At 38.1% G+C, this 24,335-nt stretch overlaps 1 protein-coding gene across 2 annotated transcripts in view; it reads right to left on the minus strand.

The window, feature by feature from the left end:
• Positions 1–24,335, minus strand: part of MCTP1 (multiple C2 domains, transmembrane 1) — a 906,633-nt gene that overhangs the window by 266,749 nt on the left and 615,549 nt on the right. For both annotated transcript variants that reach the window (XM_006885367.1, XM_006885366.1), the window contains 2 exons: positions 15,751–15,937; positions 10,488–10,581 (listed from right to left, as the gene is read on the minus strand). In XM_006885367.1, the coding sequence (XP_006885429.1) occupies positions 10,488–10,581; positions 15,751–15,937 (281 nt within the window). The remainder of the gene's footprint in view (positions 1–10,487; positions 10,582–15,750; positions 15,938–24,335) is intronic.

Here is a 24,335-nt window from a genome sequence, read left to right on the forward strand (position 1 = left end):
GTCAGAGGCAATGAGATTGGCACAGGATAGAGCAGGGTTTAGGGCTGTTGTACATAGGGTCACTATGAGTCACAAACAACTTGACGGCACATACCAACAACAACAATGCATCATACTCACCTGAATGGCATCTAACAACAGCAACAGTGAGCTGAAACAAACTGATGTTGGCCATTTTTAATTAGGAAATCAGATGACCAACAGGCCAAGAACAAAAAAAAAAAATTCAAGAGGAGTTACTTTTGCAATCATTGTCCAAAAATTGAAATGTGAGAAAGAAAGATTGAAGAACTACTGATGTCTTGGAGCTGATGAAAAATCGGGAATATACTATGCACGGTCTTGGAAGAACAGTGGAGTGCTCCTTGGATATGAGGATGACCAGATTTTTTTCTAACATGCTTTGGATATAATATCAGGAGCGGCCATTCCCTGGAAAAGAAGAGGGTCAGTGAAAAGGGGGAAGAACCTCAATGAGAAAGACTGAAACAGTGGCTACCTCCGTAGGCTGCAGCATAGGACTGATAGGGAGGATGGCATAGGACCAGCAGGGTGTCCTTCTCTTGTACATAAGGTTGTTATGAAAGCCCACTTGACAGCACCTAACCACAAAAAGGGATGTGCTTGCCCAAGATTTGAAACTACAACCCAAGTAAGTCAGAGAACGTGTTCATTTGACTGGTGCAGAGTATAAGCAGAAGTAAGTTGTCATGCTATCTGCCCACGTGTTAGTGTAGCAGGAGCGGCAGCTCCTTGCTTCTGCTATGTGACTGTTGTTTTGATTAATGGGAAAGTTATTTACAGATATCTTTACACAACCTAACTGAGGCTCTGGTGGTGCAGTCCATAGAGAGCTGTGCTCTAGCCAGAAGGCTGTGCATCTGTGGTGGTTTGAATCCACCTCATCCTCCAAGGAAGAAAGATAGGCAATCTCCTCCTGCGTGATTTATAACTTTGGAAACTCAAGTGAGGGTCGCTATGAGCTGGTTCTGACTCAATGACAACGAGTAGAGTAGAGTTTATACCATCTAAAGAAGCCCTGCACTGGGAAAGTTGGCAGTTAGGTACCTTTCCAAATTAAGGAGGAATAATTGTGTCAATTTGAAGACTAAGGTGTGTCTGATTCAGGCCATGGTCTTTCAGATCACTTGTTATGCATCTGAGAGCTGGACAATAAATAAGGATGACAGGAGGAAGAATTGATGCCTTTGAGCTGTGGTGTTGGAGAAGAGCACGGAACATCCCATGGATGGTCAAAAGAACAAATATGTCTTGGAGAGAGTGCAGCCAGAGTGCTCTTCAGAGGCAAGAATGAGGAGGCTTCACCACACATGCTTTGAGCATGTTATTAGGAGGGGCTAGTCTTTGGAAAAGATGCTTGAAAAGGTAGAGGGTCAGAAAAGGAGAGGAAGACCTACTGCAATGGGCTCTTGTGTGTTGGGAATTGTGAGGACGGTACAGAAAAGGTTCGGATCTTTTTTTCATAGGGTTGCTATGAGTTGTGCTAGACTTGACAGCACCTAACTATAACAACAAGGGAGCCCTGGTGAAGTATGTACCAGATCAGGTTGCTAACCAAAATGTCAAGAGTTCAAAGCCACACAGCTGTGTTATTCAGATGAGCAAGTTCCTCCCATGAAGATGTATAGACTTGGAAACCTGATAGGCTTGCTATAACTCTGCTGGCAGGGACCTTTCCAGAGTACTGAGAAGCAACGATGTCAGTCTAGAGACTAAGGTGCACCTGATCCAGCTCATAATTACTTCGTAATTACTTGCTATGCATCAGAAAGCTAGAATATGACTAAAGATGATAGAAGCAGAATTGATGCCTTTCAGTTGTGGTACTGGAGCAGAGTCTTGAACATACCATGGACTGCCTAGAAAACAAATAGGTCTGTCTTGGAGAGGTTGAAACCAAGTTTCTCCTTGTGCAGTAGGATTTCAAAGCTCCGTCTTACATACTTTGGGCATGGGGCCAGAGGGACCAGTCATTGGAGAAGGATATCATGCTTGGAGAGATGGAGGGATAGTACCTGAGAAGAAGACCCTTGATGAGATGGATTGATACAGTAACTGGGAGAATGGGGATCGATGTATTGGAGTCAATGAGACTGGTTCAGGACAGGGCAGGCTTCAGAGCTATTGTACAGAGGATCACTATGAGTCGCAGCTGACTCAATGGCACATGACAACAACATGACTCAAAACTCGATAACACTTGATTTATTTTTTCGTTGTATAGTGCGTTACATATTGGACTGCTAACTAAAAGGTTCAAATCACCAGCATCTCTGCTTAAAGAAAGACAAGGTAGGCAATTCCCTCATGTTACTACAGAGGGCCTCAGAAACCTGTTGGAGAGTTGCCATGAGTTGGACCGACAGGACATTAGTGAGTTTGGTTTAGGTTTACACTACCCAGGAGTCCCAGTGGTGTAGTAAATTAAATACTGGACTGCACACCGAAGGGTTTGTGGTTCAAATCCACAGCCTTGGGACCCTACAGAGCAGACCTACTCTGTCCTACATGGTCACTGTCTGCTGGAATAAACCGAAAGGCAGAGGGGTGAGTTTATACGGCCTTTCTCTGGCTTCAGGAAGCTCTAGTGGCTTAGTGGTAAGGATTGTGCTGCCAAGGTGAAAGCTATGCAGTTTAAACTCACAAGTTGCTCGGCAGGAGAAAGGCAGTCTCCTCCCATGTGATTTATTGTCTGAAAACTTGCTGCAGAGTCAGCCATGGACTGGTTCAGACTCGATAGTACACAACAACAACAACATCAAGTATTCTGTAGTCCATTTAATACAGTAGAATACACACTTTGTGATTAAACTTGCTAGAAGGGAACTTGTTTTCTGGATTTGAACTTTTAACTGTTATGCACCCCTTTGTTAGTTCCTACCCACATCATCCCTGTGACAGATTTTTAATTTTTGACAGAAAAAGTCACCTATTTCTACCAACATATTTCTTTTTACAGGTCCTTCCTTCCAAGTTGATGAGCATTTCACTGTTTTCAATGCCAACCACACTGGTGTGAGTCCCAGTTCACTCTCCTGAGGCTTAAATTCAATGCAAATTCTAGTCATTTCCTTCTTTTGTACACTGTTAACCCAGGGGGTCCTCATGTGGATCCAGGATGGATCAATACGTACCTTTAATGGTCATCTTGTTAAACCAAGCCAATTTTTATTTCCACCCTTCATCCCTTTCGCTCATTTTTTTAATCTTTTTTTTTTTTTTTTTTTTGTCTTATGGAAAAACACTAACCGTCCCTCCTAACAGTCTTAACATTGAAGCAGTATCATTATCTCCTCAAAATCCATAAATGCGTTGAAGAAGGTAGTCCTAATTTCTTCCACGTGGGACCATTATTGAGATGACTCCTTTTATATTCATTCCTCGGTCTTGAGTGCTCACTCCAGTGCGGCAGTCCATGGGAAGCTGCATTGCTAACCCAAAGATGGCAGCTCTCTGTGAGGTTTGAACTCACGAGTGTCTTCACGGAGAAATACAGGAAATCTTCTCCTTTGCATAGGTTCAGGAAACTTCAGGAGGGTTAGTTATGAGTCAGTTCTGACCCAAAGGCACTGAGTGGGCGAAGACCATACTAATACAGCCTAACTAACAAGAGCCAATTGCCTCAACATAATTCCAACCAACAGGGACCCTATTTTTGTCAGAGTAGAGCTTGCGCTCCACAATGTAGTCAATGGATGAATTTTTAGAAATGAATTTTCTGAGAAGCAATTGTACAGATCTGAACCCCCAACCTTCTGGTTATCAGCTCAGCACCATAACCTTTTGTTCTAGGAGATTCCATTTATAATACTATCACATAAAGCAAATTACCTTGCAGTAAGATTTTTACAAAAGCCTAGTTAAAACCCACATCTCTGCAGCATTTTCCTGATCCATTCTTGCAGAAAATGAATTGCTTATTTACACAACCGTACTGAAATGCAACAAAATATAAATAACAGCTTAATTTTAAACAATGTTTCAAGCATCTGGAAGCATTTTTTTCAAGCACTGAGTGAAAAGCTGGAGTTAGTCCTTCAAGGCAAATCAGCAATTCTCTATTTCTTTACTCAAAGGATCACTTCGTAATCTTAGTTCCACAGAACTCAATTAATTATTTTATAGTATTTCTCTTTCCCTCATTTCCCATTGATAGTGGGACCACCATTTTCTCAGCTCCTAGTCCTTCACCTCTGGAGCATATCAAACCCAATTATTAATCTCTATTGTCATTCCACCTATTCTTCCCAAGCAGTATCTTCTGATCATGTGACATGCATATGAATCACACACTATTTCTGTAATTCCCATAAAAACACTGGTTCAGACTCAGACCTTGGCAGCATTTCTGCTAAATTATCATTTTCATCCCTCTTTTCACAAATATTGATATCAACCATTTGGTTTTAGAAGGACATTTTTGCATTTCTAGAATTACAATCTGATTTAGTGCTTTTAAATGGAATGACTAAAAGACTGTAACTTTCCTCCCCATGTGAGCTCTTCTCCCACAAAACAATGAAGAGCAATCTGTTTGTTTCTTTTCTCCTGATGCCTTTGTTTGACTTTATTCTTAAAGAAGAGATTTATACAGTCTTAAGATACTTAACATGTGATTTAACATGTGTGCATATAATATTGCTCACTATACTCAGCATTTATCAAGGCATGAATTTCAGATACTGGATATTTTAGATTAATTAGAAATCAAGTAAGATTTCTTCAAAAGTATACTAAATTATTAATAATCTTATGTAAGCTTAGTCATTAAATAGTAAATAGGAATAATAAATACTGTTAGATAGCAGAAATAAATACATACTTGGAAAATTTTAAAATATATTACGTATAAGAGTTATGACTTGATTGAAGTCATATATTTTTTAAAAGATTCATTCTTATTCTTTAATGCTGCATAGTATTACATTGTGTTTACGTCCTATAATTTGTTTATCCATTTGTCCATTAATGAATGATGACGAGGCCATACCATTTTAAAGTATCGAGATAATTAGGAGTTAAGAAATTAAGAATGACATCTGGACATAATTTTATTTGGTATTTTACCCTTGAAAGTCTAAATATATGAAAAATTGTTTTATGTCAATCTTTCTATGAAATTGTGTAGCATTTAAAGAATATATATTTTCTCTTCTTCCAGTGTAAGTTTTAAATAATAATAAAAATGGCATCTATTAGCTATCTTCAACGTTATTAAGTGTGATGATGACAATTAAATACACATGCTATTAAACATTAAAACAATTGTAATTCTTTAAAAGATGCAATTTTACTACTATTGCCAATAGAAATATTCTATTTCAAAGACTACTCAAAACAACCACAGCACACATCTTAATTTTTTTAGAGGAAGCCACTAAAAGCTAATTTTTAAAAATGACAGTATCTTGTCTGTATTATATATTTGGACTTGTTTTTCTCTAGCTGTATATAAAACTTTAAAAGAACAGATTCACCTTTTTCTGTTCAGCTGCCTTTTCATTTTCTCTCTGACTAGTCGAGTAATGTTCAGGGAAAAATACCAAGAATAATAAATCCCAATCTCTGTATAAAATATACCTACATGACACACTCAAGCTGGAAATCACAGGAACCAATAAAAATGCAGGCAGCCTACTGATAATGAGGTCAGAAATACAAATAAATTTACTTTTAATGAAGACTGGAGGCACAGTAATCAAAGTGTTAAAATTCATTTCATGCATATCTCATTTGCTTCTTAGCTGATATTTACCACGCAATTCTGTGAGAAAGTAGAGGCCTAAGATGCTCCAGATAAATGGCTCAATTAATTGTACAGAGGTAGACCTCTTTGAGCTGAGCCAGAGCTGTGAGCTCTTTATTAAAAGCACTATTCTGTAGCCCATAACCTTGTTCCTTGACTCCTCTCTGGTTTCCAATTTAAACAAGTCCCCATGCGGCCTGCTCTAAAGGGCTTTGTCTCCCTGTCATTGTTAAGAGAGCTGAGGCATCCTGGAAGTGTGAAATCAGACCTCATGAGTTGAACGGTTCCCCAGGGAACGCCGGACTGCGCAGAAGGTCAAAGTCATGGGCCGGACCGTCTAAAAGTGTCTGATCGCCGGTCTGTGACACAGCAAGTGGGGAGGGGGGGGTAGACTGAAGAGGATTGAAATTGAACACATCTTAATTAAAGCCCACAGACAGCAAAACAAAATGTTTTCTAGGCAGCTTGTCAAATGGGGCTTAAATTTAGCTCTGCTAATGAATCTGAGCTGCTAACTGTTATTTCTTAAGATAATAAGACTCTCACGGAAGCTGATAAAAAAACTGTAGCATGTCTTTTTCTGCTGTTTTGTTACTTAAATATTTTCCAACAATGAAGACAGTTTTCCTGAAGAAAAACATGGGGAAAGTCTATGCAAATAAAGGGGTAGTAAACAGCTCTCTTAATAACTAGTAGGCTTCCAGACTGTGGGGCTGAGGAGTGGCAAATCTGTAGGCAGAGCTTCATGTTAGAAAAAGATATGCTCATTTAATGGGATTGTGTCAGTGACAAGCGTCTGTTAATTGCAAAATTCTCCCTCTCTCCCTCTTTTTCTGAAAGAGATGGTGCATTAGTGTAAGAGATCAAGTCACCTAGGTGGAGAAGTTTTATATGAGTGTACCTTTGAATACAGTGAGTAGGCAGGGCATCTTTGGAAAGGTTTCACAGTTCTCCCATTTCGCTTTTCTGAAACACAGAGGCTGGTGTCCCCAAGGAGGCCATGACCTCTTCCTGGGAGATCAGAAACCAACCAAAGGGGGGGGGGAATATCCCCCAAAACAAAACCAAACTCCAAACAAACCAAAACACAAGCCCCTCCCCCACAAAATTTCCCTCTCAAAAAAACAACTAGGGGAAAATGAAGGGGAGGGGCCAGGCAAAGAATCTTTATCTTCTTAGAACTTGAAAGAACCAGTAGACCAGGCCTAAATACTGCGCAAAATAGCCTCCCTCAAGATAGAAGACTTTTTACATGTTCTGTTGAAAGCAGAAATCAGGCCTGGCCCAAAGAAGGCGATAATGAGGAGCCAGAAAAGCCAATTTCCAACATGAACTGTTGCCCATCACAAAAATAAAAATTTCTTTCTCTTCGGTCTCTCCTCACAATCTGCCCAGCTCAACAGTTAGTGGTAGAGATAATGGAGTCCAGCGTACACAAGGCCAATATCTAGGCGTTGCTTTGACAGTGCAGAGAAGCATTAACCTTTTCACTGGTTAGTCGACAGGTAAGTAAGTTGTACAGAGCAGTATTTCTCCATTATGCCAGCTTTTTCTCTCATGAAAATTTTTGCTGACCAACTTTTGAAAGCAGAGTGCCACTTTCTCAGGCTGTGAAAGGCTGCCCACAATTTGACTGAAATTTCAATCCACTCTTGTGGCTCCTTCAATGCGTGTGTATGTGTGGGAGTTGTAAATTGAGGCCTTAACCACCAGAGTTAATCTCTTTTTAAAATCTGTATTAACCTTAATGATTTGAAGTGCACTGTCCAACACTGGTCTATTGAGACAGAAGAAAAAACTACCCTCGACTATCAACAGTTTATTAGGGGCTTAACTGAAGTGACCTACTGTAGTAGTGTTCAGCTGAACAAGGCTATAGGCTTTTTGTGGAAAAAGAAAGAATTGAGGGTTTCATTAAAAAGTAATTTGTGCTTTATACTCACTCATTCAAAGAGAGTCTCAATTGCTCTTTATTCACACAGAGTTAATACAGTATCACAATGTTTCTCAATGAATGTGTTGTAACAAAAGAAAAATTTTACATTTTGAAAGAGAAAATTCTTTATAACTGCAGTAAGATTGATGGTTACTTAAAAGATTATGGAATCTCTCTTATGGTGATGTTTAATGATGAGATGTTATAATTTCAAAATTTCAGCTTAAACTGTGTGGAAGTTTAACTTATTAATGTTTAGATCTAACAATATTTTTAAAATTGAACAGAGTTGGTTTAAACCTGTCTGGGTAAAAGTTAACTAGAGTAAACCAAATATTTTCTAGTAATAACCACCTTTTTTTACCAGAGCAGAAAATATTCTAGGTGAGGCCGAGAATCATTAGTGATTTAAAATATCCTACTCCATTCACAACACTCTTGAGTGGATGGATACGAATTTGAAGATGAGAAGACAGTTTATTATTAGCTCCATTCTCTCTTTTTAAACTGTTACTTAAAATCTTGTGACACTTTATTGTTATCCACAGATACATCATGTTTTGGTGATCTTCTTTGACTAAGGAAGAGATACATTTAGAGTGAGCTTATTTGTACCCCATTTTAAAAAATAGGGGAATATTCAGACATTTCTGAGTTAAAGATGGGATCCTCAATTTTTTGCCATCATAACAAATGTCATAAAGACCGCAAAAGGTCCAAGAGTGGGCAAGGTCAAAGACTGAATTATTCCCTTGTTCCTGAATAGTTCAACATCTCTCTTGTTCAATTCTGAGAACATTAGATTATAAGGTCAGCTCAGAATTAAGACTCATTAGATTTATGTCCCTAAAACTCAAGGACAAAAAATAGGAGAATTTCTTATTTAGTATTCCCAAATTAATATTCAGTTTCTCAAATAAAAATTATGTCTTCTTGTATCTCTAGGGAAAAATCTATTGTTACTCACATTAATTTACATAGATCCATTAGGAAAGAAATATCTCTATTTTTCCCAAGCTTTGAAAGAACATGTACTTTAACTTCCATGGTGGCATACAGGCCAACTGGGTTAACATAGTTTGCATATTCATGAAGTTTTAAAAGCAATGACAGCTTGTCTCCAAGAGAAGAAAAACTTCTATAATTGCATTCAACTTGTGTAATGGGCAGGTATCTAAGCTGTTGAAGTAGTAGATAGTTATGTTTTTAAAGAAGAAATTATTATGCTTAGGATAATTTGCTTATAAGCATACCAGAACTATTTTTCTTAAAAAAAAGAAGAAATGAACAAATCTAAAACTATTTATTTAAAAATTCAAGTCAGAATATTGCATAAAGATTACAAACGATCCTCTCTCCCATCATTTTCAGGGATACTTATTTTAAATGAATATTTAAATGAATGACAGTTTTTATTACTTTCTTGATATTAAATGAGTTGATAATCATCTCTTGATAGAAACTGTATACTCTCAACATTTTTATTTTTATTACATAATATAACCACATAATAATACTCAAATATTAAAATTAATGTATGCTGTTCTTTTGGTACAAAAGTCTGCTACTTTTAATTAACCACTTCAAACATTTTTATTTTCATCACACAATATAGTCGATCACCTGATAACACTCAGATATGAAAATTAAAGAATGTTGTCTTTTCAGTGCAAAGATCTACTGCTTTAATTTTAAGGCATTCTACCATTAGTCTAGTTTTGAATCTGTTTAGTAAATTACAGAAATTATATAGATACTTATATATAAATGTAAATATATAAATATAAATATAGTATTTATGTAAAGGTTTGTAGGTACAGCTCTTGCCTTCAAATATCTAGTTCACTAGGGTCATGTTGCCTAACATTTAACTAGATAAAGCATTTTTTTTGCAAGTAGTACGTGGATAGTTTCTTTCAAGTAAATATAAATGTATACAACAATTATCATAAGCTCCATTTGCTATCCATCTTGAGATGAATCATTTAAACACTGGTATAAATATACCTGTACCTTTATGAAATTAAAGAATAAATGAATAGTCACATCAGTGCAAAATGAAAAAAACAAGGTTTGATTCTGGATGTTGATGAAATAATAATCATCAGGCTATTTCTTGATATGTTCTTATGAGAGCAATCTCTGAATCAAGAAGTTTTCAATCTAAGTATACAAATAGACAAGAGTAATTTCGGGAACTTTGGAGGCCTGCTCTTAGTTAAAACACTTAGAAAAATGTATGTTTTTAGTTTATATCTAGAATTCTCTTTTCATAGCACTAAGGTATTTGGTCAAAGATTTATTTTAGGTAAACAATCCAAGAGCACATACCACAGTTATCAAGTGTGACACATCTCAGCTTTTTTGGTGAACGGAGCACACAGATTTCTCTCATGTTTGTGTTGTAAGGGTTTTGATGCTACAATACTATCTGAGCGAAGTTGAGACTGTCTCAGAAACAATAGTATTACTTTAAAATGGTGAAATCTGAAAAAATTCTATCATATCTCACTTTGTTAATTGAACCCTTAAAAAGGCAACAGTAAAAAAAATTGCTTTACGTTTTATTGTTTATTTTTAATGCTATCACCCTGCCTTTAAAAAAAAAGAGTGACCGTATAAAAATTAGGAGATTAACACATCTTTGCAAGATCAACTCTGAATCTTTATATTGAAATAATTAACTTCAATTATCCAAATAGGGTGAAAAGGCAGTCAGATTATTAAATGGCGCGGAACTTGCACGCTGGTCGACCCATGCTAGCAAATTGCAGGATTTCTCACCTGTGACGTCAGCAGCCATCAGCCCTTCTGCTCTGATTACTTTCACCTGGAGAAATCCCACATCCTTCAGGTTGTGAAATATCCGCAATGGACTCTGAAAGATCCCAATAGCAGTATTAGAAGGTGAGGTCCTAAAAGGTCCCAAACAGCATGCAGAGAAAACACTAAGTATTATGATATGTCTCAGGGTGTCGCTTAAATGGTTCAAAGGATTTCAATATACACTACCAGCAAATAACCCCTAACTTATTTCAGTACATGTTTATTGCTATTTACATACATTTTTTTAAAAGAAAAAAGAGCCCATTTCCTTCCTTTAACTCACTAATAAATGGTGACTATGTAATACAGAATACGGTCTTTCTGATTTCTTCCTTTCACTTTCCCATCAGGCACTCCAGTCAGTCTGTCATCTGTGGATATGGACGACTTGGAGACTAATAACTGAATCCTAAGTTTCTGGTTGAAGAACACTCTTTAGTCTTTGGGGATAAAGAAGAAAGTAAACACAAAACTAGTAATTGTTTCCCCCCTAGTGTTTTCCTCTTGCAGAGTTTTAGAAATTTCTTGTGCTGGATGAATGTGAAATTATCTGAAGATTAGCTTCTAATATTTAACTTGAGAAACTGACAAAGTTTCATAAATCTTTTCCATGAAAGGTATATATATGTATATGCATGTGTATGTGTATGTGTGTATATATATGTGTATATATACACATCTGTGTATATATTATTGTTGATGATTGCCTTCAAGTTGAGCATAACTCATAGTGACCCTATGAACAAAAGGCCTGATGTCTTTCTATAACTATTGACATATATCAAAGTTCATAGAGTTTCTAGAGGCATGTTGTTTAGGAAGTAGATACTACTCCCGTGCTAGCACTCTCTTGCACTCTCTCTCTCTCTCTCTCTCTATATATATATATGTATATATGTATGTATGTATAATCCAGAATATTTTCACGCACAATTGGGAAAAATTAAATTACTAAAAGAATTAAAAAGTCATGAGTAATTTTTCTTAAACTTAGTATTTTTTATTCTAAAATGTATAGAAATGGAAATACATAAATTTTGATAGAAAAGTGAGATCCAAACTATATTATTTTTACTTCATAAATTTATAGTAGTAGTGTTTGAATATATGTCACTCTTAAACAAATTGAAAGAGGAATACAAACACAGTAATTATAAAATCTAAGTAAAATCACAAATATTTAGGCAGCAGAATGAACCTATAGAATGCTAATATGTATTTTTAATACTTCATGCCAGGGTTGATTTTTTTAAATAAAAACATCTATATTTTACTTGGTAAATCCAAATTATTTCTGTGTCATAATCTTTAAACTACTTCATGAATAGCAAGTACAACACAATCAAGTTATCTGTTCAAATATTGTTAAAGAATAGCTCATCATCTTCTTAGCAATGTGACCATTCTGACAAGGAAAGCACACTGCTGTATGAACTTTATCAGTCCCATATGACTGGCCATTGTTTACAGTGAAGTTATGACCTTGGTATACTGAGAAGAGGAAATGTAGATATATGTGTGATCTCCTAGCCCAACTTTCTAGAAGAGTGTTTATCACAAGGATTAACTCTTACTAATCTTTTATTGATTCTAAATGGTTGTTCATAATCCAAAATCTGTTTAAACTACTCAGATGACAGAGTTCAGTGAAAATACACTTTTCTCTCCATTTAGCTTCCTGTAAATTAAAGAGTTTTACAGTGCAGGTTTTAGACAGTGGTATTATCACTCAGAGGTTTGCAGGCACGTGACCTTCCCAATGCACTAAGGATCAAGATTGGGAAGCTTTGTCTTATCTCAGAGCTTATTCAATATTCTAAACCAGTTAAGTCTCCTATCCTAATGATGGAGAATCGTTTTATCAAAAGTGCCTGTACATTCATTTCAGGAACAATTTAAGCCAACTTTTATTGTTGCTAAAACAAATATCATCAGTCCTCAGTGTTGGAGAATCATTTCATCCTAGTAACCTCATTCCACAGACATATTGTCTTTCTATGCCTCAACTCTGATGTTCTGCTTCCCATTTGGAGATGGTAATTATTATTTGAAGGTTTCATTTCCTCAAGTCAGCTGACACCCAGCCACTTATTGCAAATTCCAACCATTCAAGGCAATGACATATAGATTATAATAACCAAGCCACTGCTGTCAAAGTCTGTAATGACCTTAGAGGACAGAGCAGTTGTCCACAGGGTTCCCAAAGCTTGAAATCTTCAGAATTGGACTTTTTCCCACAGGATGGCTGATAGGTTTGAACCACTAATCTTTTGGTTAGCAGTCCAAGACTTAACACTATGTCATCACGGCTGTCTTTAGAATATAACACGAAATCCAAGGGTGGGGGATATAGCTTAAACATATTAGTTTGAAATGTAACTCAAAGTACTGTTTCATCAGGAAGTATTCCTGCCTTGTTATTTATGGTTATTTTTGAAGGCCTCAAAACCTGGATGGCTTCTGAAGCCAGAAATTTCCATAGCAGAAGAATCTCTGATTTGCTATGAATCCTTTCAGCCCTCAATAGATGAGAAAAGATTGAAATGCTCTGGAGAGGAGTCCTCTTTATTTTTTTAATGAAAGGCTGTATAATATATTTTCTCTATGGCTGCAGCAGCTGTCAGGAAGAGCATCTTCGTTCAGCTCTATTATGGGAGAGGCAATACCCCTTCCTATGGCACAGAGATGCTCTGAGGGGCCAGAGCTGATTGACAGCTTGTCACCGTGACGTCTTATTCCATCTCTGTTATGGAGAAAATTAATGTCACACCACCAGCCTTATGACTCGCTGTCATCTTAGAACCGCTCACCTTTTATCAATGCTCTAAATAACATTTCAAGCCCATCGTCTCACGGTGGACAATCCGGTCAAGGGACATTAAATCGGATGACTGTGAAATGTCATAATAAAAATGGAATGCTAACAACTTCTTCTCTAAACTAGCTCCTCTGGTTTTTAAACTGTGACAAGGGGGAGCAAGGGTTCAGCATACCCGTTCTGAAAAGGTCATACAATCGCTCTTGGTCTACTACCCATTACTAACCGCCCCCTATTGACCTTCCCTCCTTCCCTCCCCCCCAAGAGAAGGAAAAAAGAAAAATGGAATTAGCCATCTTTTCAGAATGTGGTGATCAAATAATAGTTCACACAGTAATGTCTGTTTAATTTGTGGGGCTTCGATGGTTAACAATGAGCGGCCAAAGGACCGCAGTGGAGAGTTTTCCAGGGCTGTTTCAAACAAGGGTAGGAGCCATTCATTTACTCTCCTGACCACAACTCTAACTTTAAAACTAAACTTCTTCATGCACACATTCTTATAGGAAATCAGAACCAATTCTCGAAACTTTTATCAAATTACCTGCATTTTATGTTTCTCTAAAAGAAGAAGACACAATACTGCACTCATTCATGTTTCTATAATCTGTAATCTGAATTACAGAAAGCAAACACATTGAAACCCCAAGATATATAGGTCTTTGTCCCTGTTTAGCTGTGAGATGTTATAATCTATATGCTACGCTGCGCATTGTAGCTTCTAAGTAACATACATCTCTATGGAGAGACTTAGAGGCCTATGTCTGAAAGTCAAAGTTCAATTTCTTTATTTATTCATATTTAATTTTTAATGTGTTGATCAGATAAGCTGAGGAATTAATATGTTTTATATTTCATTGTCATAATAACATTTGTAAAGATATAGAGAAACAAAAAAAAAAATTCAACTTGGAATGGAAATGATTTAAATAAATCCATCCAGAAAAAAAAATCAATAAGAACTGGATTATTCTCAATTACCGACTCAGCAGTATATGGGATAGTATCAGAATATTAATCTGGGAAATAGAGTATTGTGATACCTAGCAGAATCTTTACCCTCATACACCAATTAATGTCTTTAAACTTTTTTTTTTATTCAAGAAGATCACTCTGGCAGCATGATAATATGTTTTGGTGGGCACCAAAATGTAAAAGAATTTTCATAATTGCAATTATATACTCTAAGGTGCCATCTCTTCCTTAGCTACTTAGTTGGTTTAAAAATACACACTCTTTAGCCTGGCTAAGTCACCTCTATTAAACTGTTTATGATAACACCATTGGCAGATGAGTTGTACAAGCATTAGCGGACAGCTGATTCAGGGGAGATAGCCAGAATAAATTTGCTGAAGCGCACATCCTGCTAATCTGTTTGAAGAATATTGTAGAGCATTAGTACCACCACTTCATGTTATCTGCACAGCCCGATAAGGTACATCTTTATTAAATTCAGTTATTGAAAAGATGTCAGTCAGCAAATAGGAATATTTCAAAAATCTTAAAAAAAATAAAATAAAATTAAGCAGTTCTTTGTTAGTCAGAGGCTGGTTTCATGGCCCGGTGTCTAGGGGAGCCTTCTAAACACCTGGCAGCATGGTACAATACAAGCTTTGTAATTTTAAGTGGAAAAGCTTTTTCTCCAGCTTCATGAGTACTGAGGCCTTTGCTTTTTTTGAGGCTTCCGTGACAGAGAATGGTGGAGTAAGAGCTCCCCTGCCTGTTGATTCAAGAAAACTACAAGGTGGAAAAGGCATTGTGTGAGCAGATTTGGTAGATTTGGTGGGGAACATTTTGGTTTGGTGAAATGAGAGGAAGGGAATCTTTTAATGATCCATCCACTCTTATACTTTGTCACGTACCATTTCATCCAAAGGTAAGGACGTTTCCTTTTCATTGTATTTGATGTTCAACTAAAAAAACATCAAAGATACAAAGGGAGACTATCCCAAGCAATCGGGAAAAAAAAATCCATTCTGTGAACACTTTCTATTCACTACTCTTGTGCCATTTACTTCATTTCAAACCTGGGAGGAAAAATGATGTGCAACTACAAAGAGTTAAGGAAATTATTTTTAAAATGGTGTTGTAGAAAGGCCCAACACTTGACTCTCTTTATGAGAAACTTCCCCGTGTGATCAGTTTGCTTGTAAAAACCTCTGGGCAGAATCTGAGAATTCTAGACCCAGCTCTCACACAGACCTCGGGGACCTGGAACTCTCTAACCCTTGGCAGCTAAGTGGAGGGTCTCTGCAAAGGTCTGCATGGTATTTGCATTTCCCAACTTTCTGCCTCTGTCAGCCTTTTCTTCAGACAACTGTCCAGGTAATTCTGTCACTCCAGGTAAATTATTTACACCCCCGTCAAGTCACCTGTGACCCTGAGGAAGGAGGGCTACATACGTACATATCTCTTTAATATCGCCTCGCGCTCTTTCTGGTCCTCCAGGGAGTTGACAGAGAGGTCAGAGATACTGACTGTGGCCGAAGCTGTCAGCGTGACCAGCAGCACCAGGTGTCCCTCACCCTCTTCCAGCTGCAACTCCAACTTGTGTGTCTGTTCCCTACTGAGGGCCGACAGGTCAACCTGGCACCTGGAAACAAATGTTTTGCATTAGCAAGTGGCTTTCTTCACTGCATCAAACAGTAGAAGCGCTGGCTTTTCAGAGCAACATGGAAAATAAATCAAAAGAAATACGATTTCTACCACTGGCAGAATATGCTTTTCATGTCAATGGACTGCTCTTCAATAAGTTCAGACTCTGGTTATTTTAGTGTTATAATTGCTTATTTCCTGCAAGATATCAAAAAATGTGCTTGTCTGATTTGATTACTACCTGCTGTTACTTACCATATTCATAAAGCAGTGAGGACCCTAGGTGGCCTATGGAATTAGGTCAGTGAGGTTTTGCTTACAGAAAGACTGATGTGAACTGTCTAGTGAAAGCAAACTATTGAGAATTTGGATTTTGCTTGTGCCAATTTTACAACAATCAGTGCTTTCCACTCATTTATGGGTGTTGTGAAACAGCAAATAAGAGTATGTACTCTGATGATATCAGAAGTTCAATATTTTAATGTTATACTACGTTATTTGGAAGCAGTAGTGGCATCCAGTTCCTAAACAACAAGCCTCCGGAAACTCTATGAACTTGGATAAATGTTGATAATTGTAGAGGGGCTCCAGGCCTTTTGTTCATAGGGTTGCTATGAGTTGTGCTCGACTTGAAGGCAATCAACAACAACAATTATGTTACTAATATTTGTTGTTGTTATGTACTGTCATGTTGGAATCAACTCATAGCTGACCCTCTAGCACGCATTCAGAGGCAGTAAATGGCATCAGACTGACCTCACCCACAGAGCAGCTGGTGGATTTGAACTGCCTGCCTTTGGGTTGACGGCACAACTCCTTACCTACTAGACCACTAGAGCTCCTTTAGTATGTACTGTGTACATGTTGTTGATGTGTACAGCTGAGTCAGAACCAATCTATATCTGACCCTCCGACAGTTTCAGAGAGGCAGTAAATCACATGGGAGTCAATTGCCCATCTTTCTCCCACAGAGCAGCTGGTGGACTTGAACCATGTGCCTTTGAATTGGCTGGCAATGTGGCCTCTTGTCCCTAGGCCACCTTCATAGTACACTGCATAAATCTAAGTCAGAAATAAATACCCCAAAACTATAAGTTTCAAGTGTTATATACTGTATTTATCCTAACAGTGGTTTAATAATAGCTAGCTACCTTCCACTCTTGGAACTGATCACCTTGCAAACTCTTTTCCTAAAAATGCCAATTAATTTCAAAAGATAATGTGGTGACTGCAAGGCCAGTAAACTGAGAGAAAGGTGGCAGGCACAGGTAAAATATATTTAAAATAGGAAATAGTTGATTCGATGAATGGGTGTAGTAACATCATAAATGAGGTGGGTACCCATGAGATTCTTGTGTTTCTTTTTTCTCACCTTGTCTACTTATTGTCTTTTGTTTTGCTTTTAGTTAAACTCCTTTGAACAAAACCTCAGAGCTCAGAATTGGGCTCAGCCACTTACTTTTCTAGCATTTGTGACTTTCAGAAGTTGAACCATAGTTCAACATTTTCTTTATTTTTGTCTCATAGCTAACATGCGTATTACCTGGGACAAGAAGCAAATAGTAAGAAGAAGAATCAGATTTAAGAAAGGAAAAGCACTCTAGTTATTGGCAGAAGCAATCAGAGGCTATACAAAATCTGGGGAAAGGAGTCCTTGTGGTGCAACGGTCAAGCACATGGCTGTTTAAAGAGTTGACAATTTGAACGCACCCAGCATCTTTGTAGGAGAAAGCAATCTGGAAATTGGCTCTCATAAAGATTAGCTTGGGAATCTCTATGGGGCAGCTCTTCTCTGTCATAGTGTCATTTTGTGCCATCAAGTAGACTATGAGTCATAGTGACGCTACACACAATAGCTTTGAACCCTGCTCTGTGTTGAACCAATGTCACCCTCTTTAACACACTTCCCAGTTACTATGTCAATCCATGTTATCTGGGGTCCTCCTCTATGTTGCCTCTCCTCCCTTCCAAGCATGATGTCCTTCTCCCAGGACCGGTCCCTTCTGGTGACATGCACAAAGTATGTGAGATGGAGCCTCAAAATTCTTGCCTCCAAAAAACAACTTTCACTCTCTTTTAAGACATACCTATTAGTTCTCTTCACAGTTCATGGTATGTTCAATACTCTTCCCAGTACCAAACTCAAAGGCAGTGATTCTTCTTCTATCATCCTTAGTCATTGTCTAGCTCTCTGACGCATAGCAAGTAATTGCAAAGACCATTGCCTGGATCAGGGGCACCTTCGTCTCTAGATTGACATTGTTAACTCTTCAGCAGTCTGGAAGTCCTGACAGCCTATTTTCCTAGCGTAGTTCATTGTTTGATTTCTAGACTGCTGATGCCAAAAGTGTTGATTGTGGAATGTACCAAGGTGAAATTGTTAACAATGTCAACTCAGTACTTGTTGTTGTTGTTAGGTGCACTTGAGTAGAGTAGGACTCGTGCAACCCTATGAATAACAGAGCTGACATGAGTCCTATTAAATGCCATCCTCACAATATCTGATACTCTCAAGTCCTTGGTGCATTACTGGGTCAATCCAACTCGTCGCGTATTTTCTTCTCTTTTGCCATCCTTCCACCTTTCCAAGCATGATATCCAAAAAACATCTCCCTTGTATTAGAATGTATATAAATTACTCACATTCTTTCTGCTAATATACTACCCATCAGTGATACATAACAGCAACATACTATATTGGTTGTTGTTTATTTAAGCCTCTTGTTCAGAGTAAAAAAGATCTTGGGGAAGACCTTTGTATTTAAAAGTCAATTGTTATATTTTGGTGGAACATTCATCTAAGTGGTCCAGCACTCTTCTGTCAATACGCTGTACTGAGGTAACTTGGGGTTGCTGTGATGGTGAACCTTGTGCCATTGGGGTGTCAAATGCCATAAGGGTTACCCATGATGGACAGCGTTTGGTGGAGCTCTCAGTTTAAAGCAGTTTTGGAAGCATCAGTGACATCCACTTCCTAAACAACATGCCTCTAGAAACTGTTAATTTTGAGAAACAATGATAGCTATAGAAAAAGGTTTCAGGCCTTTTGTTCATAGGGTTGCTATGAGTCATGTTAAACTCGATGGCAATCAACAACAACATAACATTGCAAAATATCAATTACCCTCTCCCTATAAATTCCAGTGGTGACCTGGTGGTAAGGAGTTGCAACGCCAACGTGAAGGCATGTGGTTCGAATCCACCAGTGGCTCTGAGGCAAAAAGAATGATTTTCTGCTGTGTAATTTACAGCTTCTGAAAACCCACCAGAAAGTCAGTTATGAGTTGATTCTGACTCTATAATACACAATAAAAACAACTAAATTCTAGTGATGTGGTTGATAGGGGGTTTGCACTGCTAAGCACCTCTGAAGCAGTCTGAATTCCCCAGCACCTTTGCAGGAGAAAATGAGCACTCTCTTCCCATGTGATTTACAGCCTGTGAAAACTGCCAGGGGTGGAGATGGGGCAATGGTTAGCCATGAACTGGATCCACCTGGAAGGCTCTGAGTGCAAATTCTAAATGATAAAACCTATCAAATGCCTTATTGAATATTGTCATTTTAGCTGGAATTAAGAAATTCTTCTCAGTAATTAATGCCTGGAACACACTGAGGGTAAAAATACATTGGTGAAACACAACCAATCAAAAGTATTCCCTAGTAACATTTTAAGGGAAAACATGGAATTATTTTCCACACGCAGATCTTCCCAGGCACAGAGCTGAACTTGTTTGTGGAAGGCTGAGTGACTCTTTGGCTTGGTTTGGGCACACAATATTAGAGAAGTGAAAGGGGTCCAATTTCAGGTGGCACTTTCAGTTAAGTATGGCCTTTCATTCACTTTGATCATGAACTTCCTAGTCCTTTGCTTGCCTTTCTCTTTCTCTCTCTCTTTTTAAGATGCAGAACCACTTTAGAAACACTAAATAAATAACACTGGAAACATTCTAGAGAGATTCTTCAATATCTGTTTTCACTTTTTTGCTGGTCATACAGATGTTAGACTTACATTAATTACATTAACATTGGAAGCACTGCGTTTAATGCTTTAGACCTTGGGGAGCTGCTTTAAAGATTTTCTGGTGCAAGAATTGCAAACTAGCAACTTTCAGATGGAATCTGGCCCACAGATTTATTTTTTATCCTTGCACTGCTAAAAAGAATTTGGAATTTAAGTAATCTTAGACATGGTTGATGTCTTTGGAGTTACTGTCCCTAATATTCCCTATTATTTACAGATGGCCTACTTCACTTAATTACTGCACCTGGTACCAACAGGCTTAAGGCTTTGCGATGCCAGCAATCTCTTAATTTACTTCAAAATTGAGGGCCAGAAAGTGATATGATTTAATGGAGATATACAGTTGTCACCAGAACAGTAACCCCAATTTACTACTTTGGAATTTAAGATCTAGATTAAAATATTAGGGAGAAAGCTAGAGCTCATTAATATTTGCCTAATTTGCATAGATTTGAAAAGCATTAGTGGTAAGGAGTTCAAATTCACCAGGTGCTCTGTGGAAGAAAGACAGGCAATCTCCTCCTCTGCAATTCATAGCCTCGGAAAACCCACTGCGGGATCAGCTATGAGTCGGTTCCCACTTGACACCAATAAGAAGCATTTATTAAAGCTATTACAAAATGTTTAAACTGAGAAAATTTTAAAACGAAGAATCTAATAAAACCCAAAGTATGCTATAAAACTATAAGGAGGATCATATTTTTCTGCCAAAGCTAAATTTCTAATGTCAGATGTTACAGTAGAAAGATATGTCTCATCTCCTGTACTATATTTAATGCTTTAACAGTTCTATTGTAGACAATTATTTGTACAAATACATAGCATAAAAGAATATTGATGACTTCCAAACACTTCGCTAGTTGAGTTTAGATAAATACCACATTTATATAAAAATGCTGTTCACCAATAATCTTCAGATGCCATTTTAAATTAGTGTTATCTGAGAACTAAGCTAAATTGTCATGTTAATTTGAGGATAAAGTTAGGATTACAACATTACTATCACTGATATTTGCATTAAATGGGCATCAGAGTAAACCAAATTACTGCTGAAGCTGGGTGGAGGAAGAGTGTTTGCTACCTTCTTGTTTCTTTTGAACAATGTAAACTTAATATGTTGTTGTTATGTGCCATCGATTCATTTGCGACTCATAGCGACACTATGTACAAGAGCCCTAAATGCTGTTCTATCCTGTGCCAACCTTGCTGTCTCAAACACATTCATTCCCACCATTCCACTCCCAGAATCGGTCCATCTCATCGAGGGTCTTCCTCTCTTGCGTCATCCTTCCACTCTCCCAAACATGATGTTCCACTCCAAGGACCAGGCCCTCCTTGCAACATGCCCAAAGTATGTCAGACGAAGCTTCAGAATCCTTGACTCAACATTCTGGCTTCACTCTCTCCAGGACACACCTGTTTGTTCTCCTAGCAGTCCATGGTATATTCAACACTCTTCTCCAGCACCACAGCTCAAAGGCATCAATTCTCTTCCTATCATCCCTATTCACTGTCCAACTCTCTGATGCATAGCATGTAATTGTAAAGACTATAGCCTGGATCAGGCGCACCTTAGTCTCCAGCCTGACGTCATTGCACTTCAGTACTCTTGAGAGGTCCCTCACAGCTGACTTTCCCAATGCAATTTGTCTCCTGATTTCCTGGCTGCTGTTACCAAGAGTGTTGACTGTGGAGCCAAGTAAACTAAAACTGTTAACTATCTCAGTCTCTTCACCATCCATACTGATGCTGCCAATTGGCCCAGTGGTGAGAATCTTTGTTTTCTTGATATTGAGCTTCAGTCCATATTGAAGGCTGCAGTCCTTGACCTTTTGCAGCAAGTGCTTTAGGTCCTGCTCAGTTTCAGCAAGTAGGGTTGTGTCATCTGCATAACGCAGGTTATTGACGATTCTTCCACCAATCCTGATGCCACATTCCTCCTCATACAGCCCAGCGTCTCAGATGATCTGTTCTGCATATAGATTGAAAAGGTGTGGAGACAAAACACATCCCTAACAGACCTCTTTCTTGATTTTGAACCATCCAGTGTGTCCCTGCTCTGTTCTGACGACTGCCCCTTGGTCCAAGTATAGGTTTCGCATTAGCACAATCAACTGTTCTGGGATTCCCAATCTTCTCAGAGTCAGCCATAGCTTGTTGTGATCCACACAGTCAAAAGCCTCTGCATAACCAATGAAGCACAGATAGACATTCTTTTGGTATTCTCTGCTTTCTGCCAAGATCCATCTAACATTAGCTATAATATCCCTAGTACCACGACCTCTTCTAAATCCAGCCTGGCAGTTGTCTGTTGACACATTGTTCCAAACGTTTTTGGATAATTTTCAGCAGAATCTTCCTTGCATGTCATATTGTTCGATAATTTCCACACTCTGTTGGATCACCTTTCTTTGGAAGGGGAACAAATAACGATCTCTTCCAGTCAGTTGGCCAGCTGGCTGTCCTCCAGATTTCCTGGCACAGCTTAGTGAGCACATCCAGGGCAGGGTCTGTTTGTTGAAATAAATCAATTGGTATGCCATCAACTCCTGGAGCCTTGGTTTTTGCCAATTCCTTCATAGCAACTTGAACTTCGTCCATCACCATAGGCTCTTGCTCATATGTTATTTCATGCAATTCCTCTGTGTCAACCAATTCCTTCTGATACAGTGACTCTGTGTACTCCTTCCATCTTCTTTTGATACTTTCTAGTTCATTCAACATTCTACGCAAACTATCTTTAAGTATTGCCACCCGTGGCTTGAATTTATTTTTCAACTCCTTCAGCTTAAGAAACGCTGAGCGAGCCCGGCCCTTGTGATTTTCTGACTCCAGCTCTCTGCACATTTCATTATAGTATCTTGCTTTGTCGTCCTGAGCTGCCTTTTGAAATTTTCTGTTCAGCTCTTCGATTTCTTGATTTCTTCCTTTAGCTTTGGCTTCTCAGCGCTCTAATGCAATACTCAGAGTCTCATCTGACATCCATCTTGGTCTTTTCTTCTTCTTTAGCCTTTGTAATGATCTTATGTACAAATACAATATCTTTGTAAGGCAATCGATTGCAATGAGAATACAGGGCTAATTGCTGTGGGGCAGATTCACTTGTATTTCTGTCCCTTGCTACTAAGGTAGAAGGTTCGAGAAAGAGGGGAAGACTCTCAGTAGGATGAATGGACACAGCTAATGTAGAAATGGACTCAAGCATATCAGAGATTGTGAGGATGGCACAGGATAGGACAAAGTTCAGACATGTTGTTCTTAGTGTCACTATGAGTCGTAGCAAACTTAACAGCCCATAATAATAACAACTATCACTAAGCCTTAACCAAGGAAACAGTCCATGCTGTTTGGATAAAAAAAAAATATGGAAGTACATATTAGGTTGCAGATGGTTCAGAGAGAGAGGAAAGAAAATGTTTTATGTTGTTATTGAAATAAAAATGCAAATTTAAAATGTATTCAAACTGATTCATGAACTCCAACAACATGTCTGCAACTGATAGAGGGGCAAGAGTCCTGGACTGAGATTCAGGTTCGTTGGCTCTGATTCCATCTTTAACTATTAGCTATATGATCTTTTTCAAGATAGTTTTTATGCTTGAGTTTTCATGCAGTCAAGATGCATTAATGTGTGACAGGAATGCAAAAGTTGGGAAAAGAGAAGAAGGATCAGCAGTTGGGAAACATGGACTTGGTGACAGAAATGAAGCTGGAGATAGGATGATAGAATTTTACACAATCAATGACTTAGTCATTGAAATACATGCTATAAAAAACCACAAATGCAGGTTATACACGTGGATTTCACCTGATGGTATGCATAGGAATCAGATCGACTACATCTGTGGAAGGAACCGCTGGAGAAGCTCAATATCAGCTGTGAAAACTAGGCCAGGTGTTGATTGTGGAACAAATCACCAATTACTCATAAGCAAGTTCAAGCTGAAGCTGAGGAAGATTAAATCAAGTCCACAGGAACCAAAATTTGACCTTGAGTCTATCCCATCTGAATTTCAAAACCATCTCAGGAACAGGTTTGAAGCCTTGGACATTAATGAGAAGACCAGATGAGCTGTGGGAAGATATAAAGAATATCATACTGGAAGAATGCAAAAGGTAATTACAAAGATAAAGGAGGAAGAAAAGACCAAGATGGATGTCAGAAGAAACTCTAAATATTGCACTGGTGTGCCAAGAAGCCAAATCAAACGGAATAAATAAAAATATTGAAGAGTTGAACAGAAGATTCCAATGATAGCAATAAAACCTAACCTTTCAATAGTCACACTGAACATGAATGGTTTAAACGCACCACTGAAGAGAAAGAGAGTAGCAGATTGGATAAAAAAACAAAATCCATCAATATGTTGTCTA

This window comes from Elephantulus edwardii, unplaced genomic scaffold (genome assembly GCF_000299155.1).
Source record: "Elephantulus edwardii isolate Elephantulus edwardi_28Jun2011 unplaced genomic scaffold, EleEdw1.0 scaffold00043, whole genome shotgun sequence".
Taxonomy (NCBI): domain Eukaryota; kingdom Metazoa; phylum Chordata; class Mammalia; order Macroscelidea; family Macroscelididae; genus Elephantulus; species Elephantulus edwardii.